The following is a 23,806-nucleotide window of genomic DNA, read 5'->3' as shown; positions in this document are numbered from 1 at the left end:
GTCAAATAAATGTAGTGGAGTAGAAAGTACAATATTTCCCTCCGAAATGTAGTGGAGTGGAAGTATAAAGTAGCATCACATGGAAATACTCAAGTAAAGTACAAGTACCTCAAAATTATATTGAAGTACAATTAAGTAAACAGTTAAGTAAATGTATTTGGTTACTTTCCATCACTGATGACAGATAAGATGAGAAAAGAGAAATTCTTTGTTCAGTTTTATGAGTCACTTTGCAGAATTACTGCCTGAAAAGGAAAATGTGATTTGATTGTTCTTGTCTTATATTAAAATGTGTCTTCAAAAGGATTTTACATAAAACTTACAAGAAATATTTCACCAGATGATTCAGAGGCTGCAGACAAACCTCAGAACTGTTTGAATCTTCTCACCTCCTCCCACAAAGTACATCCTGTCTCTACAAGCTTCATATTGAAGTCTGTTGAAGACAGAGATTTGGTGACAAAAGTTCTGATATTTGGAGTTTGAGGAGATTCACTGCAAATGAACTTTAACTTAATGTGAACAGACAGATGTGTTATAAACATTTTACAACTTCTATCCAAAGTGCTGCAACGTTTACTTAAGTATTTATGTTACTTTGTACTTCTACTTCAATACATTTTAGAGAGAAATATTGTACTTTATTAAAGGTCAGTAGCTTTTGTTCAGACGAAACTTTCTTTATAAAATGATCCGTTTATAAAATGTACGTTGTTATAGATTATTAGACTACTCAACAGTATATGTTGCCTACATGTACACATTAATGAATCAGTATTAATATTGCAATATGATAAATATCTAAATGGAGGCATTTTGCATAATGAGTGCTTACTCTGTGTTGTATTTACTTCAGTAGAGATCTCAGTCCTTCTTCCATCACTATTCATAAGTTCCATCTTGTGATTTAAAATCAGTAATTGATTAATTGCAAATGTCAAACTAACCAGTGTCATCATGTCTCTTCAGTGCTGACCTCACTGCTGTGCTGCACAACAAACCAAGGTCAGTAAACTGTTATATGACGAGCCAACACTTAAACACAAGAGACACATGCTGAGAGTTATTACATCAAGATTTCTGTCGCTTTATTTTATTCTTTCTCTTTTGTTGCCAACAAATTATCAGAAATCCAGATTCATGAATCTGATGCATCTGTTCTCAGTAGTTTAAGGCTGTTTTTATCAAACTGGTCGTCACATGCAAACATCTACATGTTGCTGCTTGATGCTTTTTAAGATGCACTAAAACCAAGAGCAGGAGCCAGCAGAAGTGTTCACAGTACATCAGCAGTTTATATTTGAATGAAGTTAGAAATAAGAACTGAGTATTAATGTCCTGTCAGAAATTATCTCTGGTGATCATTCACTGATGAAGCAACATGCAGATGTTTACATTCGACCAATAGTTTCATATTTCAGGTACCTTTCAGAACGTAACTGTAACCCCCAACTTTGAGTAAACATATATTAATTGATAACCCATTGAAGGACGGGTTCACAATTTCTCAAATGTGTCTTAAAACAACAGTCAGGAGTCCAAATGAACATTAAACCTGTTTTTCTTGCTGTAATCATTCCTCCTGTTCATACTGACCATTAGAAGATCCCTTCATAATGCACTTACAATGGAAGTGATGGGGGACAAAATCCACAGTCCTCCTTCTGTGCAAAAATGTATTTGAAAGTTTATCTGACACTAATATGAAGCTTCAGCATCCAAATGAGTCAAATCAAGTAGATATCTTTCAACGTTACAGTCTTTTTAGTGCCAAAGTCCCTCTTTTTGATACTTTACTTCCATCGCAGCTCAACAGGGAAACACTGTCCGAGGAAACACAAAGAGGAAATTTGATGATAAAAAAACTGTAAAAGTGGCAGATATCCACTTGATATGACAACATGAAGACATGTGTTTGTAATCTTAAGTGTTGCCAATAATGGTTGGCAGCATCCTGACACCTGAGATACTTGCACATGGTTGTGCAACTTACTGATGGAGACTCGCACAACGTCCTGACAGATTTAAATCTTGAATTAACTTGTGACTCGACTCACGAGGAGTTCAAACCCAAAGGTCTGTGTCGGTGGGTGAGATATGAAGTTGAGTTTGAGTAACTGATCCATCAGTTTGATAGATATGTTGAGCAGTAATGTTGAACGTTAAGCTTGGATGTTTTCTTTAAGACACTAAATGGCTCATTATGTTTTACTCACAGCCTCTCTGACTGTGAGTCCCAGCAGCTCTCAGATGTTTCAAAATAAGTTTTTCTCTCTGAGCTGTGAGGAAGACGACAGCTCTGCTGGATGGACTCTGAGGAGGAACACAACCACAGAAACCAGAGCTGAGTGTGACGACTGGGGAGAAACAGCTGGTTCTATGTGTAACCTCAGCTACATAGCCATTATAGACAGTGGAGTTTACTGGTGTGAGTCCAGAGAAGGAGCAACCAGTAACAGCATCAACATCACTGTCACTGGTAAGATCAGACTGTGGAGTTAGTATTGATGAAGCTGAGTGTAAATGATGAAATGCTGTAGTTTGTCTCTGTGTTCAGATGGATCAGTGATCCTGCAGAGTCCTGTCCTCCCTGTGATGGAGGGAGATGATGTCACTCTGCACTGTAAAACAAAGACCTCCAACCTCCCAGCTGATTTCTATAAAGATGGCTCCCTCATCAGGACTGAGCTTGCAGGTCACATGACCATCCACCATGTTTCCAAGTCTGATGAAGGCCTCTACAAGTGTCACATCAGCAGTCATGGAGAGTCTCCATCCAGCTGGATCACTGTCACAGGTGAGGAAGTCAAAGACAATTCAAGTCAAGTCAGCAGTGATGTCACAGTGTACCGACACACCCTGGAGTACACTTCTACGTCACTGCAGTGAGGTGAGAGGTTAAACCACTGGAGGTCAGTAAAAACAAGACCTTCAGCTGCCGTCAGAGTGGGTTTCTGCACCAATAAGGAGTTTTCAGCATTGAAGATCTGGAATTTCCACCATTAGATGATTCATGTTTTTTGTTTTTCAGTAATACATATTATGGGTGATGTGTTGATAAGAGGGCTCAGATTTAGGAGCTTGAAGATACATTCATTTATTAATAAAGTGCTTTTTGTTGTAAAATCAAATGTGGAAAACAAGTAGGTTGATGCAGTTTAGACTCCATATCAGTTTATACAATAACAATACTGAGAGTCTGCAGCATCCAACATTAAACTTAGTGAAATATTGTGACAATAGCGTGACTCTGTGCCAACCCGGCAGACATCAAAGCTACTATAAGTCTTCAAATCTTATTAACAGAGCAATAATTTCCAAAATGGCCACCAGCACACTTATTAGAGGGTCTGAATGTAGAGATTGAGACCAGAATGACTGGTTTAAAACAATGATTGACTCAGTATTTCTAGAGAGAAGTTGAGGCTGTTTGAATGGGAGTCAGTTGGAGCAGCTAGCAGCTGTTGGTGGTATTTTAAGGTCCTTTAGACTGAAGACACATATTGCACATATTAGTACTGGACACGTTATAATTTCGACCAGATGTATATTACTCTATGTAGTGCATTTTATTCTAAACATTTCTATTGACTATTTTTGGATTATTTCTTGGTTATCACAGACAAACCCACCACCACAACTCCTCCTCATTCTACACTTCCTTCCCATCCTACAACTCCTCATCATCCTGACGTCTCCCCATCCCCCTCTCCTCTTCCCCTGGTGTTGCTTTATGTTCCACCTGTCTGTGGTCTGGTCCTGCTTGTTCTACTGGTTCTGTTGGTTCTACTGGTGAGACGATGCGTCCGGAGGAAACCTCCAGGTCAGACACAAATTCTTGGATATCAGATTCAACATGTCACACGTAGGTTTAGTTATAGTGCAACAGTTTAGCTATACTTTGCTTAAAAGTCGTAATTCTTGTTGATTTGGAAGTGTTTAATACAACAGAAAACACTGGTTGAGCTGCTACTTTGTCAGAAATCCAAGACTAATAAAGTCAATAAGAAATTATAACAACATAAACTGTTTTTACAGCAGGAAATGTGTTTCCTGTCAATCCCTCGTGCATGTAAAGTCAATCTGAATTTGTTTTTAACACATGCACAAACAGAATTAGTCCTTTTGTTGTTTATTTTTTCATTATGTGTTATTGTTTGTTATTGCATCACATTGCATGAGAGAAAAGTCAGTGTGGATCCAGTGATGGAGAGACGGACTCCACCAGTAACTATAAAAACTACTAAATACAGACAGATAATCACAAAATGTAAATACATTGAAAGGCTGTTGAGGAAAACATGCTGTAATCTTAAGGATTATAACTTTAGTTTGTGTCTCATGGTCACATCTTATTTACATCTATGTATAAATGTTCTACATTGAGGCCTCCAGTATTTCGGAGTTTGTGTTCATTTCTACTTGTATGTTTGTGAGAAGTTAGTTAGGAGTTATTGAGTTTGAGATTGGAGACGTTTTCGTATCATCATGAGTTATTTGTGGGTTAAGACTTGCTTTAAAGGACTATCTTGTGTCTAGATGGATGTGTTGAGTTTAACATTAGATTTTGGTTACTGAATGTTTTATGTGAGTTTACACATCAGAAGAGAAATTTATGTTTCACTTTGTGGATTAAAAGCCACAAACTGACTTTTCATTGTCAGCATTTCACCTTTTACACTTTCTGTTGACATTATGTTTCACTTTGATCCTTCACAGTAAACTTTTCACTGGTAACTTGCAATAGATCTTATACGTTAATATATATGTTTAAATTTAGTTTGTGGTCTGAGTGAACAGAAGCTCTGCTGCCGTCCAGTTTCCTGTTTTCTGTTAAAGACGCATCAGTTGAATTTGGTCAGGTTCACCGCAGGGCTGATAAACAGGTTAAAACCAGAGCAGCTTCTCTGCTTTACTTTAGACTCATTACTGGCACTTTTAATGCTGTTTGATTCATGTCAATAACTGATAAATGTGCACATTTCTGTATATTCTGCTGACATATCTATAACGTTTAGTGTTTTATTCATTGTGCATTAACTGAACTGTTTGTCTTTACTGAATACATTTCACCTTTATTTATTTTTAGACATTATTAGCCTCATTACTACAAATATTCAGCACATGTATCGGCTGCAGTAATGATATTTAGTATAATATGTGTTTTATCTCCCAGAGAGTGACCCACTTCCAGTTTATTCATCAGTGAGAAGAACAGACGACGTCAGCTGTGAAGCGAACAGGACGAGAGGTACAGCAGCTCGTCTTTAAAGCTGCTAAAATCAATATTTTTATATTAACAGTGGATCAAATGACAGTAATGAAATGTGTTGCTCGTACGGATGACCACGATATTTCGATTTGAACTTTACGAGAAGCTTTTCTTAACATTTGAACAAGGTGTTGCATATTGTGTGAAGTGTGTCAGTTAGATTGCAGAGAAGCAACAGCTCTGTGGTCATCCAGCTTCCTGTTGAATTATGTCTCCTCCTTCTTTCACTGCAGGGGTGTTAAAAAGCAAAAAAACTGTAAAAATGTATCTGTAATTTACTTCAGTTCAAAGAGGAAACATTTACACTGATGTTTGCAGCTATGATCAATTCATTTCCTGTGATATCTTATTTTAAAATAATAAAAATAATGTCATGTTTTTATTGTAGTCTTATTAACATTCTGGGTTTTGTTTTTTGGATCACATGTTCTGCAGCAGTTTCATTGGTTGTATTAAAGGATAAGTTCACAATTTTTCTAGTTTAGTTCTAGTCTTAAAACTACAGAATCCGAAATTGTGAACTCATCATTTAACAGTGTTTTATTTTCCAGAGAGCGATCCAGCTGTGGTGTATGCAGCGGTAAAAAGAACAACAGACGTCTGTTATGGACAAATAGCCATCAGCCCAAACAGCAGGAGAGGTCGGACAGGTAAGTCACTGTTAATACAATAATCACTGCACATACTGTATGTAGATTGTGTTCATACTGGGCACAACGTGATCCTTCAAAGTCAGTGATGGGGCACAAAATCTACAGTCTGTGCACAAATGTTTATCTGAGGCTAACATGCGTTAGTGGATATCTTCCAAAATTACAGTCTTTTTATTCAGTTCAATTCAGATCATACTTTATTCGTCCCACACAGGGCAGTTAGAGGCAAGCGAGTCAGCAAACATCTTAAAATATGACTAATTCAATGTCAGAAAGAGTTAAAAATACATGAGGATTAATGGCAGTGGTCGTCTGTCGCTGTCCAACAATATCCAGCACCATGAAGGCTCTTTATGTCACAAAATACAAGGAAACTGATCCAGTCTGATGCCCTCTGGTGTAATACCAAACTTCCTGTTGTTTATTCTGATTACATCATCAGGAATGATGTTGTATAAAATTTAGGGATGCATGATATTATCGGCATGTCATCAGTATCGGCTGATATAAGCTCTAAAATGAAATATCGGCATGCCGATATGTTGTCTTCTTCTCCGCTGCCTGACTGTTTCACCCTGACGGTCCCGGTTCTTCCTCCACAGGCTCCACTTCACTCAGCTGCCCATCAGACCAGCTGCGTCTTATAGTGGAGGCTAGCTGGCTGTGCTTCCCTCCGGTCATGCTGCGGCTAACGCTCCGCTAGTCTCTCAGCTAACGTTAGTCCTGGCTCTCCGTGTGGATCCAACTGGAGCACCGAGCCCTTGTTTGTTATTCAGGTTTAAGTGGGAAGAAGCAGCTGATCTGATCTGATCTTGAGTGGAGTGCAGCCTGCGGAGGAAACACCGTCAGAATAGAATAGTCCGCGGAGGAGCTGCTGTGTTCGGCTGCACAGATAGGAAACACCCTGGCTGACAGGATGCACAACTCTGTTTGCAAAAAAAAAAACTTCTTCTTTTTGGTTTATAACGGCGGTTGGCAACCAGTGTTTTAGGTGCATTACCGCCACCTTCTGCTCCGGAATGTGGACCAGAGATTAAATCCTACACATTAATCCTGTCTGTCTAATAAACTCAAAGAAAACTCTACTGCTCCACCCACTTGGAAGGTTCATTACAGTTTTAATGCTGAGCTCCTGAACTCCAGTCTTCCTAAGTTCTTCCCTCATATATTGTCTTTCTTGATCATACTTAGTACAATCTATGCTTGCATGCATAATAGTCTCCTCAGCCAGCTGGAAAAAAATATGTGCATATATCAGTATCGGCAATCAGCCACAATGAGTTGGAAATATCGGCATATCGGATATCTGCAACAAATCTAATATCGTGCCTATTATTACCCTAATAAAATTCCCTGTTTGTGTTTCCCTGTTTAGCTGCAGTGGAGGGATAGTAACGATACTAAAATGACTGTGACTTGATTTGACTAACTCAGATGGCTGAAGCTTCATATTAGCTTCAGATACACTTTTAAATACATTTTTACACAAAACAAGGACTTTGGATTTTGGAGGAAACTCTTAACATATAAGTGATGAGTAATATATAAGTTGTGCTCTGCAGTAACTCCTGTATCTCTCAGTATTTCATCAAACAGTATTTTGGTGCAGCGTCTCCAGCTGTAGTACAATGATGTCAGTGAGCACAACTTTTGGTTTTAAGCTTGAAAAGAACTGACATCATGCCTCTGACCTATTTTGGATTAACTTTACTCTTATTAAACAAAAACAAAAGAACCAACATGTTAATCAGAGAGTTATAGAAGTGCTGGTCGGTGGATTTTGTTGCCTTTGGACAGAGCCAGGCTAGCTGTTTCCCCCTATTGCCAGTCTTTATGCTAAGCTAAGCTAACCGGCTGCTGGCTGTAACTTTATGTTTAACTTAAAGACATGAGAGAGGAATCAGTTTCCTCATTTCACTCTCTGAAAATAATTGTAGAATTATTCCTTTAATGTCTAATTGACCAAAAAGTAATGAAATACCTGTCACTGTCTCTTATCTTGTTTGAACTGTGTGTTTTTCAGAGCGCCCCCTAGAGTCAGAGGTAGTCTACTTTTCACTGAGGTAGACCTCCACACCTTCACACCAGTCCAACCACTGACGTCCTGCTGCTGGTCTGCCAGCTGCAGACTTCTGTATATGTATATATATGAAGTGCAGCATTACTCCATGTTCTAAATAGGGCTCAAAACATTTATGTTTTCTTCCAGGTGACAAAAGAAAGACATGACAGTAATGTTACATAACTTGCCAACACACAATAAACTGTATGTACATTGTGTTTAATTCAATTCAATCTTCAATTTAATTTTATTTATATAGCGCCAAATCACAACAAAAGTCATCTCAGGGCAATTTTCACATAGAGCAGGTTTAGACCGAACTCTTTAGGGTTCATGGAGAAATAAAACTCACCTGGAAGTAAACATGGATGTTTTAGTCCTATTTAGAACATGGAGTAGTGGTTCACTTCAGCCTCTTATTGTTTCTTTATTGGCATTAGCTGCTAATTTAATGGCTGCTAGTCTTCCTGGGGTCCTTGCAAGAAAATGATAACAACAGACCACAATACAGAGTGTTATTGATAATAAATTAAAATAAGAAAAGAAATTACCATAAAATTAACAATAATGATGAACTAAATGAAAAAGCATGAAAAAAATCTAAAATTCACGCTCACTTTGAGGACTAAATTAAAATTAAATTAAAATTTAAAATTTAAAATTTAAAATTTAAACAAAATTAAATTTACAGTTTACCCATTCATTAAATAAAATAATGATGATAATGAAATTTAAAAAAAAATTAAAAAGAAGATAAATATAGGAGAAAAACAAAAACATGAAAAAACAACAGTCATCGTCATCTGCAACAATTCACTTTTCAGTATCTTTTTAAATCTATATTTATTCTGTATGAATCTTGTGGATGGTGGTAGCTTATAATTAAATATGACTCTATAGCACACTGTATATTTTAAATTAATATTTCTAGGTTGAGGAAGTACCAGGTCGCCACCTAGTGCCTGTCTGGTGAAATGAGTGTGACTGTTTTCTATATCGACTAATAGATCAGATAAAAATGAAGGATTCCTTGACAATAAAACCTTCCTAAAAAATGAGAGAAGGCTTAGAAGGAGTCTGCATTCAACTGTCAGCCATGAGAGGCGTTTATACATAACAGTCATATTTGTTCTATATGAAATAACCTGGCAGCTCTGTTTAGTGCCAGTTGAAGTTTGTGAAGCTCCTGATGACCATATGATGAACAATATTCTAGAGGTGACAAAACAAGTGACTGTACAACCTGATTAAAAGTAGAAGCAGGTATATATGTAACACATTTCCTCACCATAGCAACACCCTTACCCATTTTAGCATCATCAATATATCATCAATTCTTCAGCCTCTGGTGGCCGAAATAAGTATTACAACAACAAACACTTTTAAAAATGATCCTGACAAAAAATGAATAAATAAATCACCTGTTCTTAAGTCATAAACACAGGACAGAAAACAATTAAGATCAGACTTAGGCTTTTTTTCTTACCTGCCTCTCAGGGCTTCCGTGGTTAAGTGTGTTTTTTAAAAGTATAACGTGTTTCTCAAAGCAGCACATTCACACAGTTAAGAGCTTCTTAACTTTGGCTGTCTGTCTGCGGTGATGCAGATGATCATGAACAAAAAGAAAATAACATACAGATCCTGGAAATATACCGACAGGAATGTTTCAGTCAGAAGAGATGAAGATATGAGAAGAAGAGACACAAACTGACAGATCAGTTATTGGATTCATTTGTGAGTTTTTGTTTCATTTAATATCAAACGTCACCCAACAAAAAACATGATAACAATGTTCCACTGTGATGAATTTACATATATAAGTTCAGATGATGATGTTCTGTCTGTTAAAACTAACATGGAGGCGACTGTCAGCCTGGCAGAGTTAACACACACTGAGAGCTGCTTTGACTTCCTGTATTCTGAGTTATTGATGTTCTGTTGGTTTGTGGTTTATTTGCAGCTCAGACACACAGCAGAGATGTTTTCTGTTGTTTCTCTAACTGCAGATGTGTTAACATGGACTCTTTAAAACTTTCTGTTCATTTCTAGATTTACTTGAGTTCAGTCAAAGATTGTCTCCTGTGAAGAGTCTCCACTCGACTCATTTAGGAGCTTTGTAACATTTTTCAGACTGTGTCCCAAAATCTACAGCCTTGAGTCTGTAGTGTGTTCATACTGGAGAAGAGACTAAGTTCAGTTTGCTCAAAGCAGACAGCGTGCAGACTGCATACGGTGGATGTCTGTCATGTCTGGAAGAAACCAGGCAGCGCTCATCACCTACCCAGTACCATCCCAACAGTGAAGCCTGGTGGTGGTAATATAATGCAGCATGTAATCGTCATAGCAGCTGGATGAAGGCACAGACTAATAACTGGTGTCAGTAAATCGTGAAAATGTGATAATATCACAAACTGTCTTCTGTTGTCAACAGACTGAACATAAGTGAATAAGTAGAGACTGAATTCACAATAAGGAAACAAATCTTAAAAACAACAATCCTTATTGTGTCAAAACAATCCCATTAAAAAAACCATAAACAGAAGAACTTCAGTGTGTGAAAAGACTTCACAGGAGGTAGTAAAGATTTATTGATACTGCGACTCTAATTGATACTCTTATCAATTCTTCTTCATTACAAAAGAATTGTTTCTAAAAATATATTTTAAAAAAGAATACATTTGGAACAGGATAAGAATTGATTTCATATTTTAAATATAACAATATTGTTTCTAGAGCGGCAACAGTAAACAGTAAAGTCATTATAAGCTCAGTAACGTCTCACTAGAAATAAACTATCACTTGCATTGAAAGCACATTTTGATTAGAGCTGTAATGAACTCGGTATGAACAGGAGGAATGATTACAGCAAGAAAAAAAGGAAGAAAAAAAAGCTGCAGGACACAAAGATTCAGGAGTTCAGAGATCTAAGACCTTTCAGACCTGCTGGGGGACAGCTGCTATATAGTGAACTTGTTGGTCACGACGTTGTTTATGTTGTCTATGAATCACAAAACCAACAAAAACAGCAAGAAGAAACATAGCAGTAACAGTTAGACCAACTGTTAGTCTAAGATTTCCTGCCTCCTTCTTTCCTTCATCCTTGTCTCCTCCATCCTTGTCTCCTTCAGTCCAGGTGTTTCCAGCTGTGTGACCTGCAGAGCAGAAACAGGTGTGAGGTATCAGCTGTCAGGTAGGTGATGACTGAAGAACTCTTCAAACTCATGTCAGACATTATCTACTGAACTCTGATCACATCACTCATCTCACCATCAACACCTTTATAAACACAAACAGCTGATCTGTGATGAAGCAGCTGCACTTCAAACTCACCTGAGTCTTCAACCTTCAGGTAGGTGGTGTTGATGAGCTCAAGTCCATTGCCGATCACAGAAACACGACACTTGTATGTTCCAGTGTCGTTGATGTTGACGTTCTTCAGAATCACAGAAGCGTCTCCGTCCTTCATCTCTGGATCTCTCAGCTGCACTCGACCACTAAAAGATGGATGCTGGAAGGATTCATATGGTCGGTTCTCTCTGAAGAAGAAGACATAACCATCTTTCTTCAGGTCAGGTCTGCTCCACTCTGACAGTGTGATGTTTGCATCTCTGGGACTCTGACACTGAAGAGTGACATCGTCTCCAGGCTTTACTGTCTTTGTCTCTAAACAAAAACAGAAAAAAGAGAGAAAAGCAGGAAGCAGAAGAGATACAGTTCATTAATTGTGAGCATTTGAAATTCAAACAGGTCCTTGTTGTAACACCCCAGCTCCTGAATCTTTATTTTAAAAGAAACAGAACTGCTGAAGCTGCGTTCAGGTCATGCAGTACATTTGGGGGGGGGGGGGGGGCTGAAAACTCAGGTGTCTCCGTATTTTAGTGTGCATATCCTTACCTTCAGAACTCAGAGCAAAGATCCACATGCATGTGAAATAAATCACCCACAATGGCGCAGATGTTAATACAGCCATGGCAGGGCAGCCTGCCCTCGATGAAGCAGGAGGCACAACTGTGGTCAGTGTCTCTCTCTATACTCTGTGCAAAAGGGGGGGTTGGGGAGGGGGACAATAGAGAAGAAGTGTGTATTCAGATCCCGAAAGTAGAAATACTGAAAATGTCAGCAAAATATTCTTAAATAGGCTAGTCTTCATTCAGATGTTACACTGTAATATATATGAATATATAAATGTGTAAAGAGAATTTTACTGTCGTAGTTGGTCATCTGGAGATATTTTATATTGGGTGATTTAATCTATAATGTATAAGTGCCATGTTTTAAATGCCCATATCCTCATATGAAAAATGTTAATTTGTGAAGAAAGTAACTGATAAATAGTGGAGTAAAAAGTTGAATATGTCCCTCTAAAGTGTTGTGGGGTAGAGGGAGGCTATAAAGTGAGTCAAATTGGAGTTACTTGGGTAAAGTATAGCTGCAAGTACCTCAATTCATCATAAAACACATGTGAAATGTTGGTTGTAATGTGTTTTATGACGACCTTGAAGACACCACAAGCTGAACCACGTTGGTCCAAGCAGAGTGGGTGGGAACACCAACATTTACGCTGGCCGGTCCAAGATACCAGAAACAGCCCATCACACACGTATATACATATATATATATATAATATAAATATATACACACACACAAACACACAGAACGTACCTTCAGCGTTAGATGCCAAAAGAAATAACGTGAAAACAGTTATAAAGTATAAAGCAGCCATGGTGACAGAGCAAGATGGCGTTTAGCCTTTCTTCGTCTTCTTCCTGCCTTTAACATAAGACGTAAGACGTAAAATGTGGGCGGTCACCAAGGCTGCCATTTTTGTAGTTTTAGGACTGTTATAACTATCGTTGCACTTTTTGGAGGCTCTGATCTTAAGGTTTAACTGAACATTCAAGTAATGAACATATTCCTTATTCTGATCAATATTTTGTAAAATTAATTTCACTCATTTCAATTTAAAATTTGAACATATAACAGTTCTTCTCACTTATATATTTGACATATTTTTTATTGTAAATTTCTTTCTTTTAATACTATTTAGGATTACTTAATTTTTTGTGTATAATTTTGACTGTACTGCACTACAATACCAAGCTACTTGGCAATAAACCTGATTCTGGTTCTGAACTGTTTAAACTAGTCTGAAATGAAAAAGTGCTTTTTGCAGGTTGTTAAAACTCTTCCTTTCTCTGCTGTTGTCACATCTACGTGACCTCATCTTCAACGTGCACCCTCACATACACGTTTCTGCCGTGTTCTGCGCTCTGCTTTCATCATTATGATTATTCTCTCATTCAGGCTAAATGAGAGCTGCAGGTTTACTGTAAGAGGAACTAAGGTCTAGTCATCAACTAAAATGGTCCTTTTAAGTCTTGACGAGAAAAAATCACCTTCTGAGTTTTGCATTAAAATAGTTCTTCATTTGAGATAATGAGGGTTAAAATAATCTGCTTTTGAAGTTATGATTATTCATTCCTGTATGACATTACAACTATCAGCTAGTGGTGCTAATAGCTCCACTAGAACCCGAGTGTGGAGTTGGATAGCTGTTGTGAGTCCATATTATTTGTGCTTTGTTGCAATTGTTAAACTTTGAAGATGCCTTGTGAGTACTGAGAACAGCAACCGTCAGCTTTGACATTGTTTAATCAGGTTTGATTATACAAATCATATTGTGATGTGTTGTAAGAATATTTCATTTATATAAATTGTTTGTCCTTGTTTAACCTTGAAGATGACCTAGTACCCTGCAACCTGCTACCATTTTAGGCTACATAATATTTTTATAAATATAATTTCAAATATGAAATAGCCATTCTTCCAATAATCATTTCCTGGTTTTCACAGATCCCTCAATCTAACTAATCCAGACTAATGCAGGTGGCTGTTTCTGACTTAATCCAAGAGGTTAGTTGGAGTAGAAATGCACGAATTTTTTATTTTTTATTTATTTTTTTTTTTAAAAAGTTTGCTTCCTTATTTTAAAACATAACCAGGCGTCCATGAACAGCACTATATAAATAAAGTAGTTTAAGTGCATTTCCTCGTCTATAGCACACATCGGCACAATACACTTGTATTCCCCAAACGCCCTCTGGCGTTTCAGAGGGTTACAGCAACGAAGCGCGAGTATAACCGAAGCTTCACTCACCTGCTCACAGTCCAGTCATGAAGAAAACTCAGCTTCCAGCAGAGATTTGGAGGAACATCCAGTCTTCCTGGTTGCCCTCCCCCGACAACCAGCCTCCTATCCGGATCCACCCCTCCGTGTTTGTCGGCATTATTACCCGAAGTCTTTATTTTACAAACTCCACAGAGATTATAAACCCAAACAATGGAGGAAATCCCTCCTCTGTAGACAGAATATGTTAATTAACCCGCAGAAGTTCCCCTTCTGTGGAGGACCAGCTGTCGAGGTAACACAGTCACAGGCTCCGGAGAGAACTGATCTCACACGTTCAAAGTCCAACGATTTGAGTGTTGACTGTGGGCGGGTTAAACAGTCAGTTCATGATAAGGACCTACCGGCATACGTTACTTTAGCTACTGTCATGAAGGGGAACTGCTCCTCTGTAAACTCTCTGTTTCATATTTAAACATAATGACCACTTTCAACCATGAGTTGACGAGTTAAACATCCATAATATACACCTCATAAAATCAACAAGGTGTAGATACTAGTCTTCCAGACGGTTCCAGTCATTTTACTGCTTTGTAACTAAAGTATATTTACTCAAGTACTGAAGTACAAATTTAAGGTTCTTGTATTTACTGGAGTATTTCCATTTGATGCAACTTTATACTTCTACTCCACTACAAGACAGCTATAGTTACAAGGTATTTTTGAATATTTGTGATAAACAGAAGGATTAAGTGATCATTTATGGGTTGAGAAAGTTCTCCTATTTCTTGAGCTAAATAAACTATTTTTAATAGTGGTAATATATTAAATAGTTAATTGTACTACTATTGTATCAGTAGATGCATTGTCACAAAGTAGAAAACTGTTTTTCTGAGCTCATGAAAAGTTGACTTTAGAGATACGTAGTTCTCACAGGACAGTGATGCTGCAAACATATGATGATCTTATAAAACATGATGCACTGCTGTAGATTAAACTACCCAACAGTACATAGAGGTAAATATAATCAGTACAACCTTCAACATCTACAGCAGTAAAATGCAACACACACATTAATGTAGCAATAATATTAGAAATATCATATATAATAATAAAACACTGACAGGGACAATTGTTCTGCAGACAAGTACTTTTATTTTTCATTCTTAAAGTAATATTTACATACTTTTACTTAACTAAGGTTTTAAATGCAGGACTTTTACTTGTAGTAGAGTATTTTCACTGTATTGAACGGTATTGCTACCTTTAGTTAAGGGTCTGAATACTTCTTCTACCACTGAGTATCGATATGTGACAGGGTTGGTTTCAGAATGTAAGCCTGTAGTTAATGTAAGTCCAATGCCATTGTAGTGTTAGTTCAACCACATGAACACTATTAGAAAAGTTTCACAAATTACAGAGTATTTGAGTTTATGTGCAGAGACAGAAGCTTTATCTGGCACCTGGTAGGTCTGCCATGAGTAAAACTAGACCTATAAACAATTACATAGCAGGTCCATACAAACCCCCTGTTAACTTTGTACAGGTTCAGCATCCTCACTTCAAAGAGGATGAGAGTGAGAGGGGAATAAAAGTAGAAAAGACAATCACATAGCAGGTTTACACAAACAACAATACCGCTGTTATAAATTAACCAAAAGCCCTAAAACTGTCTTTCTTCTCAGATTTGCTCTCTTTCTCATTCCAGTCTGATTATTCGGTAAACATGTTTCATCTCTTTGTTCAGTATGTTGGCGGCCAGCGTGTCTCAGTCACCAGGGAACAAAATGTGCCAACCACAAAGAGAGAAAACAACACACCCAGATATGCAAAGAAACATGTTATGATGTTATCAGCTCAGCAGAAAGTGAAACACGTTGCCTCCACATTTGTAATTCAAAAGTTGCTTTGTTGGAGTTTCAGGTTGAGCAGGTTTTATTCTGCTGCACACAGACATCTGTTTAATAAGACAGGAATACTTACTATATCATATTATATTATATTATATTATATTATATTATATTATATTATATTATATTATATTATATTATATTATATTATGTTACAGTATAGTATAGTATAGTTTAGTTAAGCATACTTTGAATCTGCATCAGGCTGCTTGCTGTGAAGTTTTTATTGGCTCATATTGCTGCTGTTTCTCAGTCCAGTTCTACTGTCAATGTTGTATTTTTATTTTCTCTTTTACTGTAATTTTATTCCTGATTTTATTATTTAATATTGACTAATGAGAGGTCTGTCTGTATTACTTATTTTTATGTTGTTGCCTGTCTTGACCAGGACTTTAAATCTTTTTTTTTTTTTCCTGAAAAAAATGAAGGTAAAATAAAAATAAATAAATAAACAAAATGGATCATTGATGAAAAAAAATATTTGTTTGCAGCCTTACAGGCAGATGGAGGAGCTGTCAGGACCAATATTAGACTTTTGGGGTCTCTGGTGATCTGGACTTCCTTTGGATAACAGGAACTTCCTGTAATGTTTTCAGTAAAACAATGTGTTGTTATCATCAGTCTGACGCTCTGCTGAACTGTATCACTGATGTGATCTTCAGATATAACTGTCAGAGTTTCATTGTAGCTAAAAACATCAGCAAAGGTCAGAAGATGTGAGCTGGAAATTTCCAGAGTTACAGTTAAAGATCATAAACCATGTTCTCTTTCTATGTATGTATGTATATATATATATATATATATATATATATATATATATATATATATATATATATATATATATATATATATATATATATATATATATACATATATATATATATATATATATATATATATATATATATATATATATATATATATATATATATATATATAGTATATAGTATAGTTCTATTTTACTATATTTATTGAATTTTTATTAGGACTCAGGATTCAAAAGTCAGCAGAACCTGCCTTATTCATGACTCTATTTATCACTAAGAGTCAGACTAGACTGTGAACTCCCTGCTGTCAGAGTAATGCCCTAAAGATCAACTGGCAGTTGTAAAAGAAAATTGAATCACAGGTTATCATTTGATGTATTTCTTCAATATATCATACATGTTTCAGACAGTGTTTAAGTTCAGTTTAGTGTTAGTTAGTGTTTCACACATGTTCTAAATTCCTCTGTGCTATATATATTCTAAACTTAGTTCTTTGCTGTGTAAGATGAGGCAGTTGTGTGTTTAACAGTTAAGTCTATTCTGTTATACCCTTACCTGAGCCAGTGATAAGATAAACTGTAGTTATGTAGATGTTTATGTGTAAAACTGATAAGCTTTAGAGGATAGTGTGGTTTGTCCTTAATTTAATATAGTAGTGATGTTATTTTGTGATGCTACTTGGTGCATGCTTATGTACTGTCATATATGGTCGTGAAGAAAGACTGTTCCTAGGTTAGCTGAACTTTTGACTTATGTTTCTATCTGAGGGTTGCTGACCTGTAAGGTTAGTAAACAGATGTCATAAATTCTGTACAAGTAGTATTTAAGGGACTGGTTAACCTTTCAGACAAAGAAAAGATAGCTAGGTGGTATGTATCTTTGTCTCCAGAACTATGATTCATTATACTTCTGATTGTATTATTTGATTACACTATTTCATAACCTGACAATGCTCTCTTGTGTGTTTATTGAGTGATCAGCAATTTCCCATTACACAGTGTAGATAATAAATAACTGTGTGGTACAAAGTTCAGGTGTGTCAGACACCTTGTCTGAACAGGTTTAATTGCATGTAAGATAAGATGTGCAAACAGAATCAACCACTCACAGCGTTTCTGGATTCACTGCACCTGAATAATATACATTTGAAAATAAAAAATATATTAAATTCTTATAAAATATTTTCTTTTGTTCATGGGACACTTTTGTGGGGAAACATTCTGCAACAGCAACAAAAACTTCACATGCAGGATGAACTAAATGTTTTCTGTCATCAGATACTGATGTGTTTAAAGCAAAGAGAAGATGGACTGTTTTAAGATATTATATCAAAGTGCTTTTATTTAGACTTAGACTGAAGACGTCTAATCTGTCTCACATTATTAAATTGGATCTATACACAGAATTCTGTATGTTGCACTTTTCTGCACAATGTTCAGTACATTCAACTCATTTACAGACATGTTTCTACAAAGAAACTTACTTTTTTCTACAAGCTCATTTACAGCGGTTTATGGTTTGGTTATGGAGTTTTACACTGAACGACACTTTGAAATATCGACAGGACGACATGATGATAAAACAATCAACAAACAAAACCTCATGCAGCCCAAATATCTGCAGCCAAAGCTGGTTCAGAAAGAGCTTTTATTTTTCAAAGAACATTTTAAAAAAAACAACATTTACAGCTGAGTTTTAGCGCTGATATGGATGCATCTGCAAATTTATATTTCAATTGTTTTTCGACAACATGTGTTTTAAATCTTCTTAACTAAAAAAAATGAGGAAATAAGAAATGAGGAAGATTCCTAGATGATGAACTTTGTGTCTTTGGTAATGTGGGATATTAACAGAGATACATATTGTGCTGTGTACAAAACATAGTTATTAGTTGACAACATAATATTTTTTGTTGTTATTTTTTTATTAAAATCAATCTTTTTTCCAGTCTCAGTCAATACAACCTCTTCAAACTGTGCTGCAGCAAGATGACTCACCAACTAGAGTCCACATATCTCCTGTTTTAGCATCTTGACACTGGTTCCCTGTATGTTTTTGAATTGATTTTAATATTTCAATGATTACTTGTTCTGTTTCCTCTTTTGAATCTCTTTAAAAACACTTTTTTAGAATCACTTTCTGTTGAATCAGTTTATTCTTTATGTTTTCACTCTGTGTTTCAGTAGTTCATGCATTAACAACACTTGTAATTATTACTGTATCAACTCTGTATCAACTTTTATTTGATATGTTTATGGTAATTTCTCTTCTTGTCTTTGTAAAGCACTTTGTAACTTGTTTTTGAAAAGTTTTACATAAATACAGTTGTTATTTATTATTATTTTTAATCTCGTTGCAAAATGTTCTGTTTTAATTAGTTATTATTATTGTATCTGTTATGATTATTATGATTTATCATTATAATTGTTGTTGTTGTTGTTGTTGTTGTTCTTGTTGTTGTTAGTAATATTATCATTATTGTGCCGAAAAAGTATCTGGGTATCACAGATCGTAACAGCTCCAGTTCCCAAACTTGGCAGACTGGTTGGAAATCTCACCCACTACTCAGAAAAAACAAATTATGCCGATTGGCCAGATGATGGCGCTACAGAAACGGTCTTTACATTTTGGCTTATAACTTTTGAACTCTAAGTCTGACAAACAAAATTCATAATTATTTTTGTGGATTCCAGGGTCCAGGGCCAACACTCGGTAGGGGCCCTGCTGGGTCCGCAGGCGAAGCAGGAATAGGAGAGTTTAACTCTCTCAGCTTCTTCTATTCATTCTCTATGGTAGTGTTTATCACTATGGGTGTAATCCCCGCTCCGACCACTATGTGGCTTGCAATGGCAGAGTGGTGCTGTCCGTATTTCTGCTCGTTAACTCTGCGGGAAGTGAAAACCGCAGAAGCAGCGATTCAAAGTTTATGACTAACTTTGCTGAAAACTTTATCCAAAATATGAGATATTCGCGTCTTTTTATGTTTGTGGTGAAAATGAAACTATCCAAACTCACTTTTCTATGTGTTGAGCAGGGCATAAACACTGATAAGGACTAAGTGGTTGGCAAGTTTGCCACCATGAAGGAGAGGAGGATGAAGTTTTAAAAGGGAAACAAGATTGTCTCAACGCGGCTTCACCCAATATTTTTGTAGACATAGGCTTGCATGGCTCAATAACAATCGGTGATTATGGAGAGGATATATCAGCTATTGTACAGTTATGAATTTTAAAATGACTGTTTTAGAAAGGCCCCTTAAGAATGCTCCGCCCCAACGTGTATCAGTTGACCCGCTCCAACCCCACCACCAAACCTGTGTTTGGGTGCTGACACACACACACACACACACACACACACAGAGGTTTACAACAGACTCTTTGGATGATCATTTTAATATCAGCTTTTCCTACTAATTGTCCTCAATTGTACTGAGAAAACCAAACATTCAAAACACTTTTCATGTGCAAATTACAGGATATGTTATATATATATTACTGGATATGAGACCATATGCTTATGACAGCGGATCAGCAGGTAGAGCTCCTGTACAATTCCATCAGGGCATCAGGTAGATATTACATTTTGAATACACAATGCTATGTTATAACTAAGAGGGACAAGGGAAATTTTTATTAGATGACACCATACAGAACTATTATGTAACTACATGTGCAAATTACAGGCGGGTGGAACAACAGCCTGAGTTTGGTTCAGTTTCAGAGCATTTTCTGCCGTCTAATGGTCCACTGTCAAGTTTCTCTGGGGGAACACTGGAAACTCAACAGGCCAAGATGAGACGTCTGCTGTGGACATGTAATCCGTAGTACCGCTGATGACTGTGACACCGTCTCCTCTCCATTTGAGGACGTCTGTAGTCTGATACTGGACCACAGTTGCCTGCCAACTCACTTCAGGGGTCTGACGGAGAATGCACTGGTGTATGTAGGAGGGTTTGTTGTTTGACAGGTGATGAAGCAGCTTTCATGCAATGTGTGCAGAAACAGTTTGGTGTCTGATGTTGTACCAGCATCATTTTCTGAATGTTACCACCTAGCCACCTACCTTGAAGAACAATGGAAGTCTGATGATTCCATCTGTAGGTATTATCAAGGTGATCTGCTCAGCAGAGCACTTCATTTAACAAACCACAAACATTTCATCAGCAGCTCATCAGTGCAGCGTTTCTCTTGTCAGTCACATGATGGTCCAACGTAGGTTCAGAGGATGTGTTCAATCTTGGTGACCATATTATTGAAACTCAGGACGACTTGGATAATCATCACTTTTGCATCCACTCATTAGTTGTCAGCAACTTCCACAAGTTGAAGCAGTACCACATTTCCAAACTTCACACTGCAATTACAAAGTGGCAGCTTGAGAAAGAAGCTTTGTAAAACTGTTTCAAGGACATTAATCCTTAGAACAAAAGGTGTTCACATGTTGCTGAGAAGTGTGAGATAGAGAGAAACTGAGTTTGTCCAAGACAGTGAACAACTTTGACTCTTACCTAGTTGCTCTTGAGCTCAATTTATTTAGTGTTTACATATGACTGTACTGTATATCTGAAGATTGGTCTTGACGCACTACATCGTATGCAGTAGGGATGTGCAGAGAGCCCAGTATATGTATTTATATCTATATTTGTTGAGGCAGCAAAATTATTTATATTTGTATTCAAATAAAAGTGGAAACGTTTTTCTTACGCTTTATATAATTAATAATTTAATTTTAAAATAGAAGTACAAACTTGTTTTCAGGACTACAACTTGTCGTTTTATTTTCGGCATTTGAGGTTCAGCTTATGGTGACATTAATATTTCATACTATTATATATATTATATATATATTATATTTTGTACATTAACATGTAACTTCAACATTTACAGACTTGTTAGACACATTTATTAACAGCAACTTCAGTGTCTAATGTTCTTTAATTCATGAGGTTTTGCTGTTAAACACTTTACATAAGTGTTGAACTTTACTCTGATGTTTAATATAAAGAATATATATGTTAAACTTACTTCATTATAGTTTTCTCTTTAGCTTTATCTCCAATATAACTGAATAGGTCCTCCTTCCATTTGTTGTTATATGAAATATCAGACATGAGTTGCAGTAGCAGTATCATTACTATGAATATTAGTATTAAAAGTGTTGAACTAGCAGCAGTTCTAGTAGCTCTAGAAGCAGTACTGCATCAGTCACAGTACTTGCAGTAATAATAAGAATATATTCTTCTTTTCCAGAGAGCGATCCAGCTGCAGTGCACTCAGCAGACGTCATTTATGGACAAATATTCATCAGAACTGAGTGAATTTGCTGCAGTGTGAGAATTTGATGAATACGATGTATTTATTCACTATTTGATTGACAGAAGTGGTGCGTTTGGCTTGGACTTGGATTCCAGTGAACACAGTGGGCTTGTGGGCTGGTCTGTGTTCAAAGTCACTCCCTGATTCACTCATTCACCACTCAGCACATAACATGCACTCAGTAGTTTATAGTTTGCAGTGAACTGAGACTGAGACAGTCATTAATAACTGTTGAAATTGTCACATTAAAATCAACATTTGCATTTCAGTGTTGTCCAGCAGAGTGCAGCATACACCTTCTAGTTTTCATGAGGAGCTGCAGGAGAGCTTTGTCTTTTTTTTGAGAGGCAGATGCATCATCAAGGCCAAAATAAAACATATATAATCAGAGCTTATAGGTGCTGAGACCATGCCCCTAGGAACAGTGAAATGACTCAAAGTCTAAAGGAGCCACATGATTAAATTATTTCATCTCATTCAAGCAATCAAGGAGCCAACTGGAAGTCTGCCAGCTCGGCCAGTGAAGGTCTCAGACACACTGGAGAAGGACTCTAGCATGCTCTATGGGTTAACATCTAATCGTTGGTTTGAGAAAGGACCAACTCCTAAGTACCGTTTAACCTTTGATTTCAAATTGTATCATTAAAAGCTTGTACAAGGACCTTTTCTGTTTGAAAAATCACAGTCAGCCAGTGCTGTTACTCTGCAACCAATCGCCCAGAAAAGGATAAGGAAATTTTACAACACACAGTATAAGAAGACACAGAATGAATATGATTGGTTACTAAAGTTGGGGAGGGGCTGTGGTTTAGACTTAGCTCTCCCTTCGTTGGTGCACAGGCTGGTCCCAGCCTCTTGGCACACGATTCCTCCAATCAGGTTGAGACACTGTGAGGAAGAAGATTACACATCTGGATAGGCAAGCAACACCTGGGTTCAGCTCCCAGCCTCTATGCCAAATGTATGTTCTGCTGATTTCTCCTTGATTGATCCTGCCTGAATGTGAATGTCCTTCTCTTCAATGCTTTCCATTGTGTCAACTCTTCACACCATGGAGTTAATGACCTGCATACCTTCACGTGACATACAACTCCATGATATTAGCACATCAGCATTATGTGTAACCCTTCTAGATGATTAATTACAAAGGTAGAAGATAGAAAAACAAGGTAATTGTAAAACATTCTAAATGTAATGTAAATCATCTAATTGTAAAATCTATCAAAAAAGTATCAATATGAAACATCTAATTACAAAACCTAACATTTCATCCTGACAGTTTTCACCTGAAACTTTATAACTTTTCCTAAATTGAGCCAGAATATAAAAAAGTGGAAATATTTCAACTGTTACACATCTTTACACATTAAACACACAGTTAAATTTAACCTTTATTTATTCAAAAATGTTCCTCACATTCAATAATAGAGAAAAAAGAGAAACATGCTGCAGTCACATCTTTATCAACTAAAGTATTAGTTGATAATGATGTTTAGACATTCACAGCACTTCAAGGTTCAGGAAAGATGTTGGTTAAATATTAAAAAGTAAAAACTGACTCCAGATGACCCGTCGACTTTTTCAATATGTAACCCAAACCACCGTTTTCCCTGAAACAGCAGGACATATGTGGCATTCATGTGGTGTCGGAATAATCTGAAGAATGGGTTTCCGACCTCAGGTTGAAACAACAACTCGGA

At 36.7% G+C, this 23,806-nt stretch overlaps 3 protein-coding genes and 2 long non-coding RNA genes across 7 annotated transcripts in view; 4 read left to right on the top strand and 1 right to left on the bottom strand.

Moving 5' to 3' along the window:
* Window positions 1-23,806, top strand: part of LOC122974156 — a 144,319-nt gene that overhangs the window by 68,088 nt on the left and 52,425 nt on the right. The gene's annotated exons all lie outside the window — the stretch shown is intronic.
* LOC122974242 (programmed cell death 1 ligand 1-like) overlaps window positions 1-23,806 on the bottom strand; it is a 37,654-nt gene that overhangs the window by 9,193 nt on the left and 4,655 nt on the right. The window contains exon 3 of the mRNA XM_044342245.1: window positions 10,919-11,139. Within this exon, the coding sequence (XP_044198180.1) occupies window positions 10,922-11,139 (218 nt within the window). The 3' untranslated portion in view covers window positions 10,919-10,921. The remainder of the gene's footprint in view (window positions 1-10,918; window positions 11,140-23,806) is intronic.
* LOC122974184 (Fc receptor-like protein 5) lies at window positions 910-8,059 on the top strand. 2 transcript variants are annotated; one of them, XM_044342148.1, is made up of 7 exons: window positions 910-1,005; window positions 2,219-2,479; window positions 2,558-2,797; window positions 3,623-3,823; window positions 5,177-5,251; window positions 5,824-5,922; window positions 7,949-8,059. In XM_044342148.1, exons 2-7 carry the CDS (start codon window positions 2,251-2,253, stop codon window positions 7,990-7,992), a joined length of 888 nt encoding a protein of 295 aa, XP_044198083.1. In that variant the 5' UTR covers window positions 910-1,005; window positions 2,219-2,250; the 3' UTR covers window positions 7,993-8,059. The 2 variants fall into 2 exon arrangements, with proteins under 2 accessions (XP_044198083.1, XP_044198082.1); XM_044342147.1 differs by lacking the exon at window positions 910-1,005 and having other exon boundaries at window positions 1,914-2,479.
* On the top strand, window positions 11,063-11,473 carry LOC122974315. Its single transcript, XR_006400318.1, has 2 exons — window positions 11,063-11,158; window positions 11,402-11,473. It is a non-coding gene; the product is annotated as an uncharacterized LOC122974315 (long non-coding RNA).
* LOC122974348 lies at window positions 16,618-23,650 on the top strand. Its single transcript, XR_006400359.1, has 3 exons — window positions 16,618-16,629; window positions 20,496-20,499; window positions 23,386-23,650. It is a non-coding gene; the product is annotated as an uncharacterized LOC122974348 (long non-coding RNA).

Source organism: Thunnus albacares, chromosome 22 (genome assembly GCF_914725855.1).
Source record: "Thunnus albacares chromosome 22, fThuAlb1.1, whole genome shotgun sequence".
NCBI lineage: Eukaryota > Metazoa > Chordata > Actinopteri > Scombriformes > Scombridae > Thunnus > Thunnus albacares.
Note: the sequence above shows the minus strand (reverse complement) of the source record. Positions and strands in the feature narration are given on the sequence as shown.